The sequence below is a fragment of the Miscanthus floridulus genome, chromosome 14, assembly GCF_019320115.1.
Source record: "Miscanthus floridulus cultivar M001 chromosome 14, ASM1932011v1, whole genome shotgun sequence".
NCBI lineage: Eukaryota > Viridiplantae > Streptophyta > Magnoliopsida > Poales > Poaceae > Miscanthus > Miscanthus floridulus.
In genome coordinates, this window is record NC_089593.1 from 14,786,451 (window position 1) to 14,803,959 (window position 17,509).

A 17,509-nucleotide genomic window follows, 5' to 3' on the forward strand; every position below is an offset into this window, starting at 1 on the left:
AAGCAACGAAGAAACTAAAAAAACTACCTAGATCTACTAGAGTAGAAGGAAATATGTACACTGGCCACCTCACTCCCCGATCCCCATGCCCACCGGAGCCAAAGCAGGCGCCGGGGAGGATGGGAACCTCAGGAGATCTGCGCCGGGATTGAATCGCCTCCCGGTCGCCTGCTATCACCTGTTGTAGCAGGGAAGAGTCGAGAAAGACTGCGATGCCCGAGCCTTATCCCAGCATACCTCCAATTAGACTTGCGCAAATTGAGATGGGTGAAAGCTCTAGTTTGGTTTTGGTGAATTGATGAAACCCTAAGTGCTAACCTAGTTTATCAAAATGATTATAAGATAGGTAGCACTACTCTAAGCGGTGAAGCAAATGAAGATCATGACATGACAATGGTGTTGCCATGGTGATGATCAAGTGCTTGGACTTGAAAAGAAAAAAGAGAAAAAACAAAAGGTTCAAGGCAAAGGTATAAGTGGTAGGAGTCATTTTTGTTTTGGTGATCGAGAACTTAGTGAGTGTGATCATATTTAGGATCGATAGCTGTACTATTAAGAGGGATGAAACTCGTATTAAAATACGGTTATCAAAGTGCCACTAGATGCTTTAACTCATTGCATATGCATTTAGGATCTAGTGGAGTACTAACATGTCGCAGAACCGCCTAATCTAATACCTCCCAGGAGTGTTTGTCTTTCATTAGACACTAAGCACTCAGGGGAGAACACTAAATTACTCGGTTCCATCGGGCACACCCCAGGGAAGAACCCAAAAATCCATATTTTTGCCATCAGGATCACAAATGAGAGAATAAAGCTTATATCATTCATAACCATTTCTTACATCACTTTTAATACAACATCAAAGTATAACATCTATCATTATAACAGCGGAATGTAATCAGATTATCAGAGTTATGAACAATTTAATGTAACAGAGAAATATAAACATGTGATCATAATTACAGTGGAAATAAATATCTATTCATGACATGATGAAGTATTGAGATATAAACTACGACATCAGATTATAAAACTTTCCTTTATAAAAACATTTAGTAAGAGTTACAAATAAAAACTACGATCGCAGCGTAAAGGAAATCCTCTCTGATCCCACCAGGAGGAATCCACACACAAAGGTTAGCTCTAGCCTCCACCTGTCACCTGCAACAGGGGGAATAAAACCCTGAGTACTCAATTATATTCAGCAAGACTTATCCGACAGGAGGAAAGAAAAACTCCAAGGATATGCAAGGCTATCTGGCTTGTGGGTTTATTGCATGTGTAGGAAGCATTACTAAGCGTGGGTCCTTATATTCGATTTTTATTAATAGCCGCATTGGTTCATTAACTAACCATTCTATGTAAGCACCTGTGCTACTTTCAAGCAGGTGATAAGCAATCAGAGTTCCTTTTTCTATTCCATCTTTCATCTTTCAGTTCTTACTACGATGCTAAACATGAGACAAGCCGTACCGGATTGCCTAGCGATTCGCGAATCAATGCCTCCAGCTGGGTACCCCAAAAACACACGCCCCGCTTATACCCCAGGCACAAGCAGGACCAACCCATCACCCTCCTATCCTGGGGTCCTAGGTCTCCATCCAAACTGGGACTTCAAGCCCCCGCCCCTAGGTCCCACACTCAGTGCGATGCAAGGACCTACTCCACCAAAAAGAAACCCTGACAGTCGGTCCGGAAAGAGCCGAAACCCACAACAAGAGAGCAACAAGTCTTCCAAGTGCCCATATATAAGTATGTGCTCGGGATAATAAATCTGTGACTTGCCCACGATGCCTTATGCAACGACCGGTCCTTAACCGACATGGACAGGGAAAGCAGTGTAACCAAGCCATGCCTCGCGTCCACGACGACACAACCTCTTACACCCACCCATACCCAAACCATATCCCTGCCCGGTCACCATTTTCCTTTCCACCATTTATATATTTCAAGTGATAATAATCCAATAATATATTTCCTATCTCTCACGAGTGACAGACATCACTCGACTTCTATCGAAGTCCTGTAGCATAGCATTCTACACGATCCTGTCATACTAGTAAGACTCATAGGATAAAGATATATATGCAAGTGGGTTTCATTCAACTCCTTAAAACTTAATGCACAAATATAATTTAAACTGTAGAAAAGTAGGGGTTATGCACCGGGGCTTGCCTGGGTAAGATATATATTAAAAAGTTAGTATCTGCATCTTCAGATCATCCACCATCAACTGAATAGGAAGCCCATTGCATCATCTCCTGGAGAGAATACCATTACACCATCTTCGGATTCCCAATCATCCTTCACTTGATCCGTTGATCCATTATCGTACCTATATGATATGCATTGATGCAAATGCATAGATGTAAATAACCAACGATAGCCAAAACGCTTAGAAGTCTGATCATGCCTCACAAACTAACAAGATAGCTCTAACGCTGGTCTACGTATCTATGTTGTCGAATAAGGCGTTACTTCCCAACAATTGTTCTAGTTATACAAACCCAAGTTGTTTCTTTATCCCATTCTATCAATTTAATCTTTATTCAGAATATGCCATCATTATCTATTTAGCAACTAATTATTCTGGAGCTACAAAAATTATAGTGAGTACCTAATATTGCTAGGAATCTACTGTAGAAATATCAGATTCAACAATATTACCAATTTATCATGGAAATTCCTACAAGTTTATATTTTACAATATTAAGTACCTTAAATTAATTATATAGCTTCCAAAAATATTATCAAACTATGTGAACAAAATATACTAACAGGTATATCATGATTTTAGAGACTCAACAAAACTAGTTTCACCATTTTTATATTGATTTTACAAGTTTACTTTATAAGCTAAATCATAAATTGCCCTAGAAATCGAAACGGGCCGGCGTCAACGATCTTGGCCCAACGCGAAGCGTGGTCCAGTTGAGGACGGCGGCCCAAGCGGGGGCGCGGGCGCGAACGATGGCCCAGGCGCGGTAGGCGGTAGATCGGCCCAACGATGTGCCCGGCCAGCGGCCCACCATCGCGCACGCGGTAGCGGCCCAAGGCTGGCTACGACCCAAGCGGCCAAGCGGCGTGGCCCAACTGAAGCAGGCCGGCGCATGCGGAACGCGCGACACCCGGCCCAGGCGGGGAAGCCCAGCAGCGGTGACCCAAATTACGCCTGGGCCCCTGCACTTTTATCTAATCCACCCCCAGGACATAAATACTATTCAAGTAAGTCACGTTTATCGCACCTAGAACCTTACTGTTACCTCTATTCACATACTTACATCCTCACCTCCTCCACCGAAGCAGAGCACGGATAGGGAGTATCGGCCGATGGTCAATCCCGACCGGGGAAGGCACAGCGGCGGCGAGAACTCACCGGTGAGGGGCACGGAAGCCCGTACGACCACGGCTGGCCACGGCGAGACCCGAATCGGGCCCCGATAGCCTGCCTGTGCAAACTGTGGCAGCGGTACACCAGCTGCGGCTGCGTCGGCTAGACAGACGGCGGCAACAGCGCAGCGGCCCAGGTAGGGCGGTTGCACAGCACCGGCGGCATGGCGCACGGGAGGGGCGGTGCTCGCGAGTCAACGCGGCTTGAGCATGGATGAGCAGCGCACTCTCGCGGGGCACCAGCGTGAGGCAAGCCGAGGAGGGAGCGTGCCACGGAGCAGCAGGAACGGCGTGACAGGGAAGGCGAGACCGGCGATGGTGGCTCAGGCGCGCTGTGGACCGGCCATGGCAGAGCGCTGTGGGAAGCAGATGACAGAGACGCGGGCTGGGCACGGCAGCCAGCAGGGCGTGACGCGGGGAGGAAAAGGAGGGCCGACACTACGGCCACGGCAGGCCCAGGCACTCTCGCGCGAGGGGAAGAACCGATGATGGGCGTCGGTGATCTCGGCCCTGGGCGGATGCTCGCACGAGGCAAGGAGCAGGGAGCACCGACGCAAGAGGCAAGCAGAGAGACCGCGAGAGAGCTAGCAAACAGGGAGGGCGCTCAGAGACAGGGAAAGCAGGCATGCGAGAAAAAGGCGAGGAAATGTGAGCGAGTTCGCCCGAGCACGTGGTTCGGTCGGTGAATCCAAAAAGGACTTGACAATGCAGCAATGATGTTGGCTTCATGGCAAGAACAGAGAAACTCGATTTGAGAGCAGCAAGTGAGCAGCGGAGCTGGACGACTTGGCGTAGTTGAGACGACAAGGACAAGCAAAGGCAGACCACAGAGGCAGACAAGACAAGCAAGGCATTTATGGTGCTGCAGGGTGAAGCGACAGAACTGGCAGTCGGACGGTGGCGCTTAGCAGGAACGGCAACATCTGAGGCTTGCAACGCCGAGCCACGACGAAAGACAAGACAGTGCATAAATGCAATGCCAGGCTAGTACGCTGTACGTCGGAAAAATAAACGAAGCTGCTGCGCTCTCTTTCTCGTCAGTTCGTGCTTAACAAAATAAAGCCATGAGTAAGTATATATATCGTTCAATTTATTAATGGATTTTATTTTATTTGTAAAAGTTGATTTTTATGCTTAATCAATTAAACAAGCCATTCACTATTTATTTACTAGAATCGTTATCAGACACTCCTAAATATTTCTACGCACTACGTAATTTAACTTGACCTTTGATTTGAGTCCACGAAACTAAGTCGCACAGGATTCGCTTATCGCCTCAAGTATGTTTTAAATCCAAAATTCGAGAAAACTTGCTTCGAAAATTTTTCTTAGGCCTAAATCGCGGTGCTAAACAAGCTCGTAACACCAGGAGTGTTACATAACACCCTTGAACACATTTGTGAAAATATGCTAACACATGTGCACAAGGTGATATACTTGGTGGTTGACACATTTGAGCAAGGGTGAAGAAGATAGAGTTGAAAAGGGATTAGTCACGCTGGTCACGCAGTGATCGGACGCTGGGGTCCTATGTCCGGTCAATGGAAGCAGCGAAGACGCTGGCGTCGGTCTTCGACCGGATGCTGGGTCACTGAGTGACCGGACGCTGGGTGAGTCCGGTCAAGGGTGACCGGACGCGTCCGATCGTGAAAAATCGTCTCTGGATGCTTACTGGAAACGACCGGACGCTGAGGTCCTACGTCCGGTCACTTTGAAGCAGCGCGTCCGGTCACAACTTAAATGTACTGATGACCATTGAGATCGGACGATCAGCGTTTGAAGCAGGGGACACGTTGCACACATCGCACGACCGGACGCTAGGGTCCAGCTTCCGGTCGATCTGACCTGCGCGTCCGGTCGTCCCGTTTTTCAGTGGACTAAGGAGCCAACGACTCTATTTCGTGGGGGCTTCTATTTAAGCCTCATGGCTGGCTCAAGCTCACTCTCTTGGCCATTTACATTGATATATCAATTTTGTGAGCTTAGCCAAAGTCCTCCCACTCATCTCCATCATTGATTCATCATTTTTGTGAGATTGGGAGAGAATCCAAGTGCATTGCTTGAGTGATTGCATCTAGAGGCACTTGGTGTTCGTATTTTGCTGTGGAATTCGCTTGTTGCTCTTGGTGATTGCCACCATCTAGATGGCTTGGAGCAGCAGAGGAGGATTGGCATGAGTTGGTGATTGTTCGTGGCCATCTCCGGTGATTGTGAGGGGATTTGTGCTTTTCTCGGCGGAGCGCCGAAAGGTAACTCTAGTGGATTGCTCGTGTCATTGAGTTACCTCACTTATGGGTAGGTTCTTGCGGTGTCTAATTGTGTGGACGAGGTTCGTGCAACACCTCTTAGCCACCGAACCACCAAGTGTTGGTCGACACAACGAGGACTAGCGTGCCAGCAAGCACATGAACATCGGGAGAAAAATTGGTTCTCTTACCCTTTGGTATTCTCCCGATGATCGATTTAGTATTCATCTTGTAATTGGTTCACTCCTCTGCACGGCGGTATAATCACCCTACTCACTCATTTATATTCTTGCAAACTAGTTGTAGGAAGCTCTTTAGTGTAATTAGAATTGAGAGCTTGCTTTGTTGTTTTAAGTTCATCTAGTGGAGCTCTTTAGTGTAGCAAGTGTGAGAGCTCTTAGTGAGTAGTGACATAGCAAATTATGTGTTTAGAGATCATAGCAACTAGAATTGTTGGATATGTGGCTTGCAACCCTTGTAGAGCTAGAGCAAATTTGCATTTCGCTATTTGTTATACTAATCAAATTGTTCTAGTTGATTTGTAGATTTTTAAATAGGCTATTCACCCCCTTTAGCCATATTAGGACCTTTCAATGGGCCTGACTCAACTCGCAAGCCTGCCCTAAGCCCATTGAGTTTTGGCCCGTCCATGAACCTTAGTGGACATGGCTTAAGGCACATATCTCGTAGCTTAGAAAAAAATTCTCGATCTGAGCCCAGCCTCTGTAAAATGCACGACTCGCATAGTAGGATGGTCGTGGACAGGATTATATCAGTTCAAAATAGCTAGGCTCTTTTTCGACCCAACCCGGACCCTACCTGGTCCGCGAAATGCTCGGGTCTACCTCCAATAACTCTTCCTTTCTTCTCGACTATATCTCTCCCATAATCCCATCTCCCTTCAAATAGAAATTTGCATCTTCCCTAATAGCATGGGTTCCATAGTAACTGCGCCTTCTTCCCTTTTTGAGCTATGGCCCTCGTGACCTTACCTTCGTCCAGTCATCGGCCACCAGCATTTTTCTGCGGCTAGACGTGAGCCATGGCCATGCCCTCTATCCAAGTCGTTGGCCTAGAGCTCTAGAAAACGGAAGCCCACTGATGTGTCTCTTTCTATGCCGTCGACCGCCGTTCGCCGATGTCTTGGTGCGCCTGGGCATGAGCCATGGGCGCTGCCTCCGTGTTGAATCTCATGGTGATCTTGTCGTGACTGGACAACGAGGTGCGAGGAGGCGGGCGGCAGGGCAAGATTATTGGAAGAAATTATTGTGGTTTGTTTCAACATCTTTCCTAATAATCCAAAAAATGACATTAGGTTACCCCTATTATTAATCTATTGGGAAAGTTGTATTAGGGACAAGAATTTTCAAAACCCACTCCTAATCTTGATTTTTAGCAAGATTATAAAAAAAAACACTATCCAACAATTGCCTCTCTCTATTCCCAATCTTTCCAACACTTGGGGAAATCGATCCAATCGCCTGAAAATATACGTGTGCATATCAATCGGCCAATTTGAAGGTAGAAGGATGTGTGCAAGAATAAAAGTAAGAACAGGGTTTCTAATACAAATATATAAGCGAGAAAGAAAATACAAAAGTAATTAGGGTGATTGAGGAATAATCCAAAATTCCTGTTCGTTTGAACTTATCAGCCATAGTATAGTATTTTTCTCTCACAATAAATCAACGAACAATACTTTTCAGCCTGTCTTTTCACGAAGCGAACATGTAACATTGTCTTTTAATCTTTTAACAGCTAGAATTTAGAAACGGTTAAAGAAACCTAACAAATATATTTTGTAAAAAAATATTATTATATTAATTACTTTTAACTAGTCCCTACGTTGTAAAAAGATCGTTGTTTAGCAACGAATCTGAATAACCATTGGCTCCGTTCGCGTGCCTTTAAATCCGACTTGATCCGCTTCTTTTTTCATTCGGAACAGTGTTTCCCTTCTCACAAATTCCTCTAGATTTATCCAGATTCTTCCAGAATTCCTTCAAACGAACGGGGCCATTGTCTAGATTCATTCTAAAATAATCGTTCTTTTGGGACGAAGGAAGTATCAGACATGCTCTAACTGCATCTGCACTGTGTTTGTGGGGGAGCCCTTTGATGAACAGTAAAAAGGTTTGCGACACCCGATGGTCACCTTGGGCATTCGGTCAGACCGAACCGATCGGTTCGGTTCCTCGGTCATTCGGTCAGTTCGGTCATCAGAAACCTAGGACCGATCGGTCTTTGCAAAAAATGAAGACCGAGGAAGTTTGGTCTCGGTTAGTTCGGTTCGGTCTCGGTCACGACCGAACTAACCGGACCTGAGTAGCAGCCACAAACAATAGCAGAATCTATAGCAATTTTCAACAGCATGCTTGCTATTTGAAGGCAAAAAAATAACAACACAATATATAAAACAAACCACACATTATTATGACAAGTTCTAGCACACAACTTTCTTAGTTCTCATAAATCACAATCACACATAATGACATAATAGAAGTACAGAACAAGAACTACGGTCAGTTCGGTCACTTCGGTTAACCGACACATATGACCGAACTTCTATCGGTTACTTCGGTTAGTTGGGAGCCAGGACCGAACTCATGACCGAACTTTTCGGTCTCGGTCTTTTCGGTCTCGGTCTCGGTCTTTTTGGTTCGGTCTTCAGTCTTCGGTTAATTATGCCCAGGGTGACCCGATGGCACCAATCAGCTGTCGCCACGCGAGCATGTGTGCTTATCCACCGCGTCATGGGCAAATGGATATTTCCATTCCAGGCTTCTAGGTTCCAGCGGTGGCGTCGTGACTCATGACGTGTGCTCTAGATGTCACCGGGTCCCAAAAGAAAAGTCTTCATGTCTTGATACCAGTGAAGTTGCTGATGTCGTAGTTATCGTCCTCATCTTCAATAGAGCCACCATAGAGAAAACGATTCCACCCTGCCCCTCGTCGTCGCTGGAAAGGAGGAGGAGGAGATAAATCTCTAGTATCATAAAATTTGGCATGTAGAGACTCTAACCCTAAAGACTCGATCTACTAGAAAACTTATTAAAAACGATGGATCCCACTCTATCAGATCTTCGGCGAGATGCCGGAGGGGAAGGGAGGGGGGCCAGTGATGGTGGACGGCGAGGGGGCGGCGGCGGCGGTGGTGCTTAGGGTTAGTCTCGCGAGAGGGAGACGATAAGACAATAACGGCCGCTGATTCAACTAATGTTGTGGAAATAAAAAACTAGACTACCCCTGTTATCGAGTTGTACTAGGAAGCGCTGAAGATGCTCTATAGCATCTCCAGGAGTTTTCAAAATCCACCCGCAATCTTAATCCTTTTAGCATAATTGGAAAAACCCGCTCTCCAACAACTCTCGATTTTATTGTTAAAAACGACTCTCGATTTCAACAGATTCAACTCTTAGTCCGAGATTCCTAATGCAAAATTATCATGTATCTTTTAGGTGTGAGACTTTAAAAATAGTTGGAAAACCTAATAAATATATTTTCAACTTTTTTTAGCCACTTGAAAACTCCTTAGGGGGTGTTTGGTTCCATTTCCTAAACTTTAGTCACTGTGCAATCGGATGTTTGAACACATGCATGGTGTATTAAATATAGACTAATTACGAAACTAAATATATAGATTGAGATTAATTTGCGAGACGAATTTTTTAAGCCTAATTAGTCCATGATTTGACAATATGGTGGTACATTAAACATGTGCTAATGATGTATTAATTAGGCTTAATAAATTTGTCTCGTGGAGTACGGATTCTATAATTTATTTTTTTATTAGTATCCGAATACCCCATACAACACCCTATGTGATATCCGATGAGCATCTCTTAAACAAATGGGAGGATGCTCTACCTGCATTTGCACTTATGCTGTTGTGCAAGAACCCTTCCAATCAACAGTTATTATAAAAAAGAAACAACAAATAAGTTTATGACACTTACACCATGTTCGCTTGATTGTTTCTGTGGCTTATAAGCTGGCTGATACTGTTTTATTATGAGAGAAAAACACTAGTATACCCTGTTCGGCTGATCGGGTTGAATCAATAGTATTTGTGAGAGAGAATAAGCTACAACATGAAAGTTATTCAGCCGAACAGGCTTGTCCTGATAAGCCTGGCTCATACGCTCGAGCTAGCAGGGTGCTGATGGAGCCAATCAACGGTCGCCACGCGAGCATATGTGCGTACGCGCCGCGTCACGCGGGCAAATGGATATTTCCATTCCTTTGCAGCCCAGCGGTGGCTTTGTGACTCGTGACGTGTGCTCTAGATGTCGCCGTCTCCTTCCGCCACCTTCGTTCACGTTCTAGACTCCTCTCGCCGCCCACACCGTCCTGTCACCAGGCAGAGAACAAGAACAAGCAGCGCAGCAGTTCAGTCCAGCCAGCACACACCATCTCATCCCATCGAATCGATCCTCATCTCTTCTTCCACGGAACCGCGCGCGATCTCTCAGCAGCACCGATAATGGCGGCGTACATGCGCGTGACGCACCGGGACGATGTGACGGAGAAGATGCCAATCCCAGAGACGCGGAGCCCGGATACGGTGAAGTACTTCGAGCGCAAGCTGGAGAAGCAAGGGTTCCACCGCTTCGAGCGCCACCCGGCGAACGCGCCCCGCGGCGTGGGCATCGGCGCGCCGCCGCCCAAGTCCGGGCGCGGCGGCAAGTTCACCTGGGAGGGCCCCGGCGGCGTCGTCGAGGGCCAGCTCGACCCCGCGCCGCCCGCCATCGACCCCAACGACCCCAACTACGAGGAGGGGGAAGAGGGAGGAGGAGCGGACGAGGAGGTGGCTAGGGAGGTGATCGTCGGGGAGGTGGAGGTGGCTAAGGTCGCCGAGAGCAGGGATGGCGTCGCTAGGGTCGACGTCGCGCCGCCCCTGCTCCAGGATCAGAAGCAGTAGACGCTTTTTTATTTCTTCTGTTGTTTTCTGGATGCGTCTCGACTCTCGACTCGGTGTGTGTTTTGAGTTTGTTCGGTGCAGAGAGTGCCCGTCAAGTCTTCTGCTTTAATTAATGTACTAATAAGTAATAAATTAACCAGTGTGAAAGCAAGTGTGGATTATCTTTGCACTAAGTTTCCAGATATGCCATCGTAGGATTAGTTGCCATCTTCATCGTGTTGCAGTGATATACGGTTCAGTTTTCCCTGTTTGAAACCGGGCTAAAAAATCAGCCGACTACTAGGATACAAGGACCCAACAACTCAAAGCACGAAGACCGACTGCTGAAACTTTTAGCGCACAAGCATTTAGTTGAAAACAACAAACAATCACTGACTATTAACAACTTGAACAATAGCAAGTGTTTGATTTGTCAAGCAAATGATCGCTCGAACTTACATTTCACACGAATTGTTGCGAAATAAGAATCTTAAAACTAAGCCCAAGTAACAGGAATTGTTGCGAAAAAATAATCTTAAAGCTAAGCCCAAGTATCAGGAAGGTTAGAGATCCAGTTTTTTTTTTGGGGTAAGCTTCTTGATAGGCCTTATGGGTGTCAAAGACAGCCCATTCTTGAACTTGGAAGATTTGATGTAAAACGATGGGAGTTCATATCATATTTTTCTGAAGTTGCATCGTCGTCTGTTCATAGCGGATGTTCTGCCGCTATCATACTTCGTCGTTGTTGTCGTTGGTCTTCTCTCTGATAGATGCTTTGCTGTCGAGAGTGTGATAGCCACTTCTCTCTGTGGATATTTTGTCGTAGGGGGCGTCTTTGTCTCTTCCCCGGTGATGACTTGGCCGCCGGTGGAATCCTTGGCGGACACTTTATCGTCGTTGGCTCTTTGGTCCCCTCTCTGGTAGATGCTCTGCTGCCGAGAGTGTGCGGGCTCACTTTTTGGAAGATAATTGGCCGTCGTGGTTGCTTGGTCTTCGTTGGCGGATGCTTTGCCGCCGTTGCTGCTGGATGCTCCTGTGCTTTCTCTAGGTGGATGCTTTGCCACCACGGCTTTGTCTATCTTTGAGGCAACCTTTGTGTTGATTCTTTTATTGCAGGCTTAGTTATAGGTCTTAGGTGTCGAGGGCAGTGTAGTGGGGTCGGAACTGCGGCACGCATTATTGTTCGAGTCGGTGTCAGAGTACGTGTGTCCGGTGGCTCGGGTGGACTCAAGAACATGAGAATCACAGAGGACGCAACAATTTATCCTGGTTCGGGCCGATCGGTGCCCTACGTCCAGCAACTGATGATCCTTATACTCAAGAGCACAAAAAATCAAAGGTTACAACAGAGTGTACAGGAGGAAGAGAGATTTGGTAGGGGGTTAGCTCGGTGCTAATCCTGAGGTTGCCTCGCCGCCGGTGGAACCATCCCCTCGTCGGAGAGGAGGAAGACGACGGGTGTGGTGGAGGAGTTCTCGATGCCCCTATGGAGGTTGCCCTGCTCTCGGTGCTGAGCAGGAGCGGATCGATGAGGAATGGAATGATCTATCTGGGATCGTCCTCCCCCCTCTAGGATGTAACACCCTAAAATTTGCTATTTTGGAAATGTAGTTAAATCGATTTAATTACGAATTTTTTTGTGCACATGAAATATAGGAAAAAGAATATTTTTCATTAAATTAAAATTCTTCATAAGGAGTAGCAACATGGATGTGCATACATGCCAGTGAATTTGATTTATTGCAATGAGTGGTTGAATCCAAAATTCAAATTGAATTCAAAATGTTTTTGTAAATTTGAAAATGGTTTGAATTTCTTTTGGAAATAAATTAAAAATGGCTTTGAAAAAGGGAATTGGAAAATAAAAGAGTTTAAAAAGGGTTGTAAAATTTATTTTTGGAAGCTTACTAAAATTTGCTCATTTTTATTGGAATTGAAAAGTATATTTGAAACTATATTTGAATTTCATTTGGGTCATATTTGAAATTTGGATTGAAAATGGGAAAATGGAAAAGCACTGCTTGCCCTCTCTGCGGCCCAGTTCAGCCCAGCCTGCTCCTCCCCGCCTCTTCCCTCTCTCGCGCATGGGCCCAGCCGGCCTCTCCCGCTTCCCCTCTTGTGCTTTCACGCAGCCCAACAAGCAGGCTGGCCCAGGCTGAAGCCGTGCAAGCACCATCCCTCTCTCCCTCGGCCCACTTCTTCGCGCTCGGCCCTGCAGAGCCCGCGTCGCCGCGCCTCCTCTCTCCACTTGGTCACGCTGACAGGTGGGCCCTCCTTGCCAGTCGTGTCTCCAACCTCTCATCCTCGCCTCGGACTCCTTCACCGCCGCCGCTGAGTGTCCACAGCTGCCCCGTCTTCGCCTTGGCGTGTGCCCCACGCTTAACCGTGCCCTTAAATAGTAGGCCGCACCCTGCTGCCTCCCATCTAGTCGCCAAAGCCGCCTTGCCTCGTCCAGAGCTTGCAAGCGCCGCCGCAACCCTAGCACCCGCCGCCGCATGCGATTCCGCCACGGCCGTGCTGCACCATCGATCTAAGCTGCTCTCCGGTCTTCGCATCTCGGTAAGGAAGCCTCTAGGGACCGTGTTTTACCCCCTCATGCTCTAATTTTGTCCGCGCACTGTCACTGGAGCTTGCCGTCCACTCCGCCGCGCTGCCCGATGTCGCGGTCCTGTCTTCGACCTCGAAAAAGCCCTTGGTGAGTTCACCGTGTCTTTCTCTTTTTCCCCGTGCTTTCTTTTTGACCGATGATGTCCAGAACGTCGAGAACGACGAACTCCGGCGAGGTCCTTTGCTCCCTGGCCATGGCGCCGCCGCGCACAGCGCCGCTCCGGCGACCCTCATGCCCGATTTGATCTACACCATCCGATCTGAGATCAACGGCCTAGATTAGAACATATTGGTTCGCTGGCCTTTTTGCTAAAGAGACCCTGGGTTTTTATGAAATCAACCCGTAGTCCACCCTCTATTGAAAATAATTCAACATATGCCCCTAGATTTTTTGTTTCAACCCCTGCAGTTTTTCAAAAATGACGCCCGGTCCACAGGACTGTTTTAATTCGGTTTTTCATTATTTTTAATATGAAATTAATTTCAAAATATTTATAAAATTGCCACTATCTTCTATAGGCTATATCTTCTCCGTTTTAACTTCAATTTGACCCGTTCAAGTTGCGTTAGGTTCGTAATTCCACAATCTACATGTTCATCCTATTGTTAAATATATATTTCAACTTTTGAAATTCGAGGTTAGATTTAATCTATTATTTTCTTAAAGAAAATCTTGTTTAATTCATAACTTTTTCGTTATAGGTTTGATTAGAGTGCTTTTCGTGTCCGTGTGTTCGTAGTGAGATGTAGATTCGTTTTATAAACTTTTCATCTTGATTTTATGTTCGGTGTACTATTGTAATTTAGATCTATTGTTTGCTTCATGTATGATTGCATGGATGCTTGTGTGGTGCTTTATGATCATGTCTAGTCGGTGAGCTATACGTGGTGAATCAAGAAGCAGATCTTTGAAGGTTGGGATGGCTCTGGGGCCAGCTTGAGCTCGTTGTAGACCAGCTAGACGACGAGCGCAGGTTGTCATGTTCATCGCTCTCCTTCTAGAGGGTGTCCTTTACCTCGCCGAGCTCCTTCTCTAGGCCGTGGCTCTTCACCACCTCCGCCCTAAGCTTGTCGTCGAGACCTGCCCAAGTCACGTACTGACCGTGTCAAAAGGCTTACCATGGATTCTTGGGAGAAAGACAACAAGGGAAACCGAAGACTTACCATCCACCTCCACCTAAAGCTTGCGCACCTCATCGCGCTGCCGGGTCACCTTGGCCTCCAAGCGCTAGACCTCTTCTTGGCGCTGACCGACCTCCGTTGCGAGGCCGATGGACACGCCCTCGATGGCAACCTTTAGGTCCCTCTCCCCTTGAAGCTCATCCTTGAGATGGCCGATCCGCTGCTGAGCGTCGGTGCACTCCTGACGAGCCAGGTCAATCCCCATGCGGAGCTCCTCTATGGCCTAGAGCAAATTGTCCCGCTCCTTCCATAGCCGCCCTACCTCTACGGCGTTCGTGCACACCCTCTCGATCAGTGTCATGAGCTTCTCCTCAGCCACCTCCTGAAGGGCATCCTCTATGGCATCGTCGCGAGCGTCCTTCTCCCTGACTCAGAAGTCGGCCACCTCTCGGGCAGTAGGGGCAAGCTTAGCCACCTCCTGAAGGGCGACAGCGAGCTGCACGGCTAGCCCCTCACTCCGCCATGTCTCCTCAGCAAGGAACTAGGATTTCTCCCGGCTACGGGCCATAAGGATCTACGAAGAAGACAAGACTTAGAGGTGCAGGAAGAGAATATGAGGGTTGGAAGCATGGTCATATCATACCTGGCCAACCGAGGCAACAATGTTGCGCATTGAGCTCAGCATGGTGGTCAGGGCGCGAACCGCGTCCCCAACCTCCATGTGGATGCTCCCCCATTCCCTCTCCTCTGCTGCTTCATCGAGGGCAGCCACCCAGATCAGAGACTGGGACGTCCCCGCGCCGACCTCAAGCGGCGTCGACCTCTCTTGCGGCGATAGCTCCTCCAGAGTGGCTCCTCTAGCTATAGAGGGGGCAGGTGACGTAGACACGAAGGCCTGCCCTATCGCTACATCCACAAAGGATGCCTTGGGTGTGCCCCTGTTGATGCAAAAGTGATCTGCAAACACAAAGGGCTAATACCCGAATCGATATCCAAAGCGTGCCAGTCGATTTGACCTACTAATCGACAAGGATGAAGACACGAACACTTTGATCCTGACAACAGCGATACGCCCGGAAGTCACGGCCAAGAGGTGCTCACACGGAACTCGAGAATCGCCGAAGGTCGCACTGAAGCGATGCAGCTCGCCGAATCAATGAGAACTCGTAAAGAGGAAAAATATGCAAATTGACGAAGTCGCCGAAAAGTAAGTAGATGCAAATAGGAGTAAAAAGTTGGTTTTGATATTGATTGATATTATATTACATTGCCCTTTACTCCATATTTATACCCTGATCTAAAGAGACACAACCAAACACAACTAGGACACCAATCCCGTATCTAAGGAAACACGTGACTCTTACACGAATCATAACCTAACAAATACAGAAAAGGAAACCAACTCCTATCTATTTCCCTGTCCGCCTTAATTACGATGGAAATCTCACTGTCCTCCTTCCCATCGGCATACTCCCTATTTCATCGGCAGCAGGCTTCAAGTCTTCCTTCATCGGCATACTCCCTGCTTCATCGGCAGTAGTCTTCAAGTCTTCCTTCATCGGCATACTCCCTGCTTCATCGGCAGTAGTCTTCAAGTCTTCCTTCATCGGCATACTCCCTGTTTCATCGGCAGTAGTCTTTAAGTCTTCCTTCATCGGCATCGACAACAACTCCTCCAACCTCATCGGCAACGCCCGAGTCCAAATCAACCTTTCCATCAATCATCACCAACTATCGGCAACCATTTTTACAAACTGGCTTTCATTGGCTATCAAAGTATTCAATAACTTTCCCCTTGCCGATTGGTCCACTCCGATTATTTTGACATGTGCAAAAAACGGTGTCAACACATGCCCCCCAATTTCGGAGTATAAAACCATTAATGCTCCGAAATTTACTCCAGATAACGCTTGCCTTTGCCCAATTACCGTAACTCATTCTCCAAGCCAAAACTTGATTTGTTATCAAATCCAATCAAATCTAATCTTGATCCACGCACCTCAGTAAATATCGCACAATCGCCAACCACTCTTGCCTTGATTGAGATACCAAAATAATAACCCATCGGCAAGATCCTAACATGATAATGCTGCCATTTTAAGAATTAAAATATCATGTATCAATATCCCTTCCAAGTCATGATTGCTTGTTATTAACTCATCTGTACAATCCCCTGATTATCGCGCGAATAGTTACCATATCCCCCTGCACCGCCTTGACCTATATGCGCGCGTCATAGAGATAAGTCCAAAATACCCTTATCCTGGCCGGCTTATAAATAGATTTCTCCAGAACCCTCATTTTCTATCTTCAGCCCCCAATCCTTGGCATTCTCTCTCTCCGGCGGCGACTCCGACGAACAACCGCGCGACCTCAACCAACCAGAACCCTTCTCCGGCGCTAACTTCAAGTCCCCGGCTCGTATCTCCACCTTCCTCAAGACAATGGCCATCAACTTCGACGTCCCCGCGGTTCGCTCCACTTCCATTACCTTTTACTTTGATCTTTTTGCAAATTTATTCAGTTGGTGATTTTTCTTTTCTTCTGTCTTCCGGATTCCATAACCTTAGGAACTGCGCAACAAATTAGTTATCCCAACCGATCAGCCACACGTCCAATGCCTCGGACCAATGGGCAACCCAGATCCAACCGATCTGATCAACGCAGAGGTTAACAGAATCCCCTTTAGAGCCCAAAATTTCTCTCTGAACTTGTGGAAAGACACATTCCGATCTTGGCCCAAAACCACCAAAGGGTGGAAAGATTGGTATTTGAGGGTCAATAGATCGATGCAAGTATACTGGGCAGAGCGAAAGTTAGACCAATGTATCAGGCTCTCTATTGCCGATATGCAGAAAAATGAATCAATGATAATTGCAGCTGCTTATTTCTGGTCAGATACGACCAATACTTTTATGTTTGGACATGGCCCAGCTACCCCTACCCTTGCCGATGTCCACATGCTTACTGGCTTGGACATCTCAACTGCCGATGAAGGCTCCATCTATGGTAGAAAGCCTGAATATAGAGTGAATACCCGTAACATCGGCGGTTGGACAGGATATATTCAAGAATACCAGAAAACCGGGACACCTAGCCAGAGGGAACATGCCACATTCCTGAATATGTGGTTAGAAAAATTTATCTTCTGTGGTCGATCAGTAGGACCAACCAACGCCTTCCTCCCTGCAGCTGAACTTCTGGCTAATGGCGTAAGGTTTCCTCTTGGCCGATACCTTCT

The 17,509-nt window shown here is 47.0% G+C and overlaps 1 protein-coding gene across 1 annotated transcript; it reads left to right on the forward strand.

The window, feature by feature from the left end:
• The first annotated feature begins 9,696 nt into the window (after positions 1–9,696).
• Positions 9,697–10,698, forward strand: LOC136504673 (uncharacterized). Its single transcript, XM_066499644.1, has one exon. It carries the CDS (start codon positions 10,123–10,125, stop codon positions 10,558–10,560), a length of 438 nt encoding a protein of 145 aa, XP_066355741.1. The 5' UTR covers positions 9,697–10,122; the 3' UTR covers positions 10,561–10,698.
• The last annotated feature ends 6,811 nt before the right edge of the window (positions 10,699–17,509 follow it).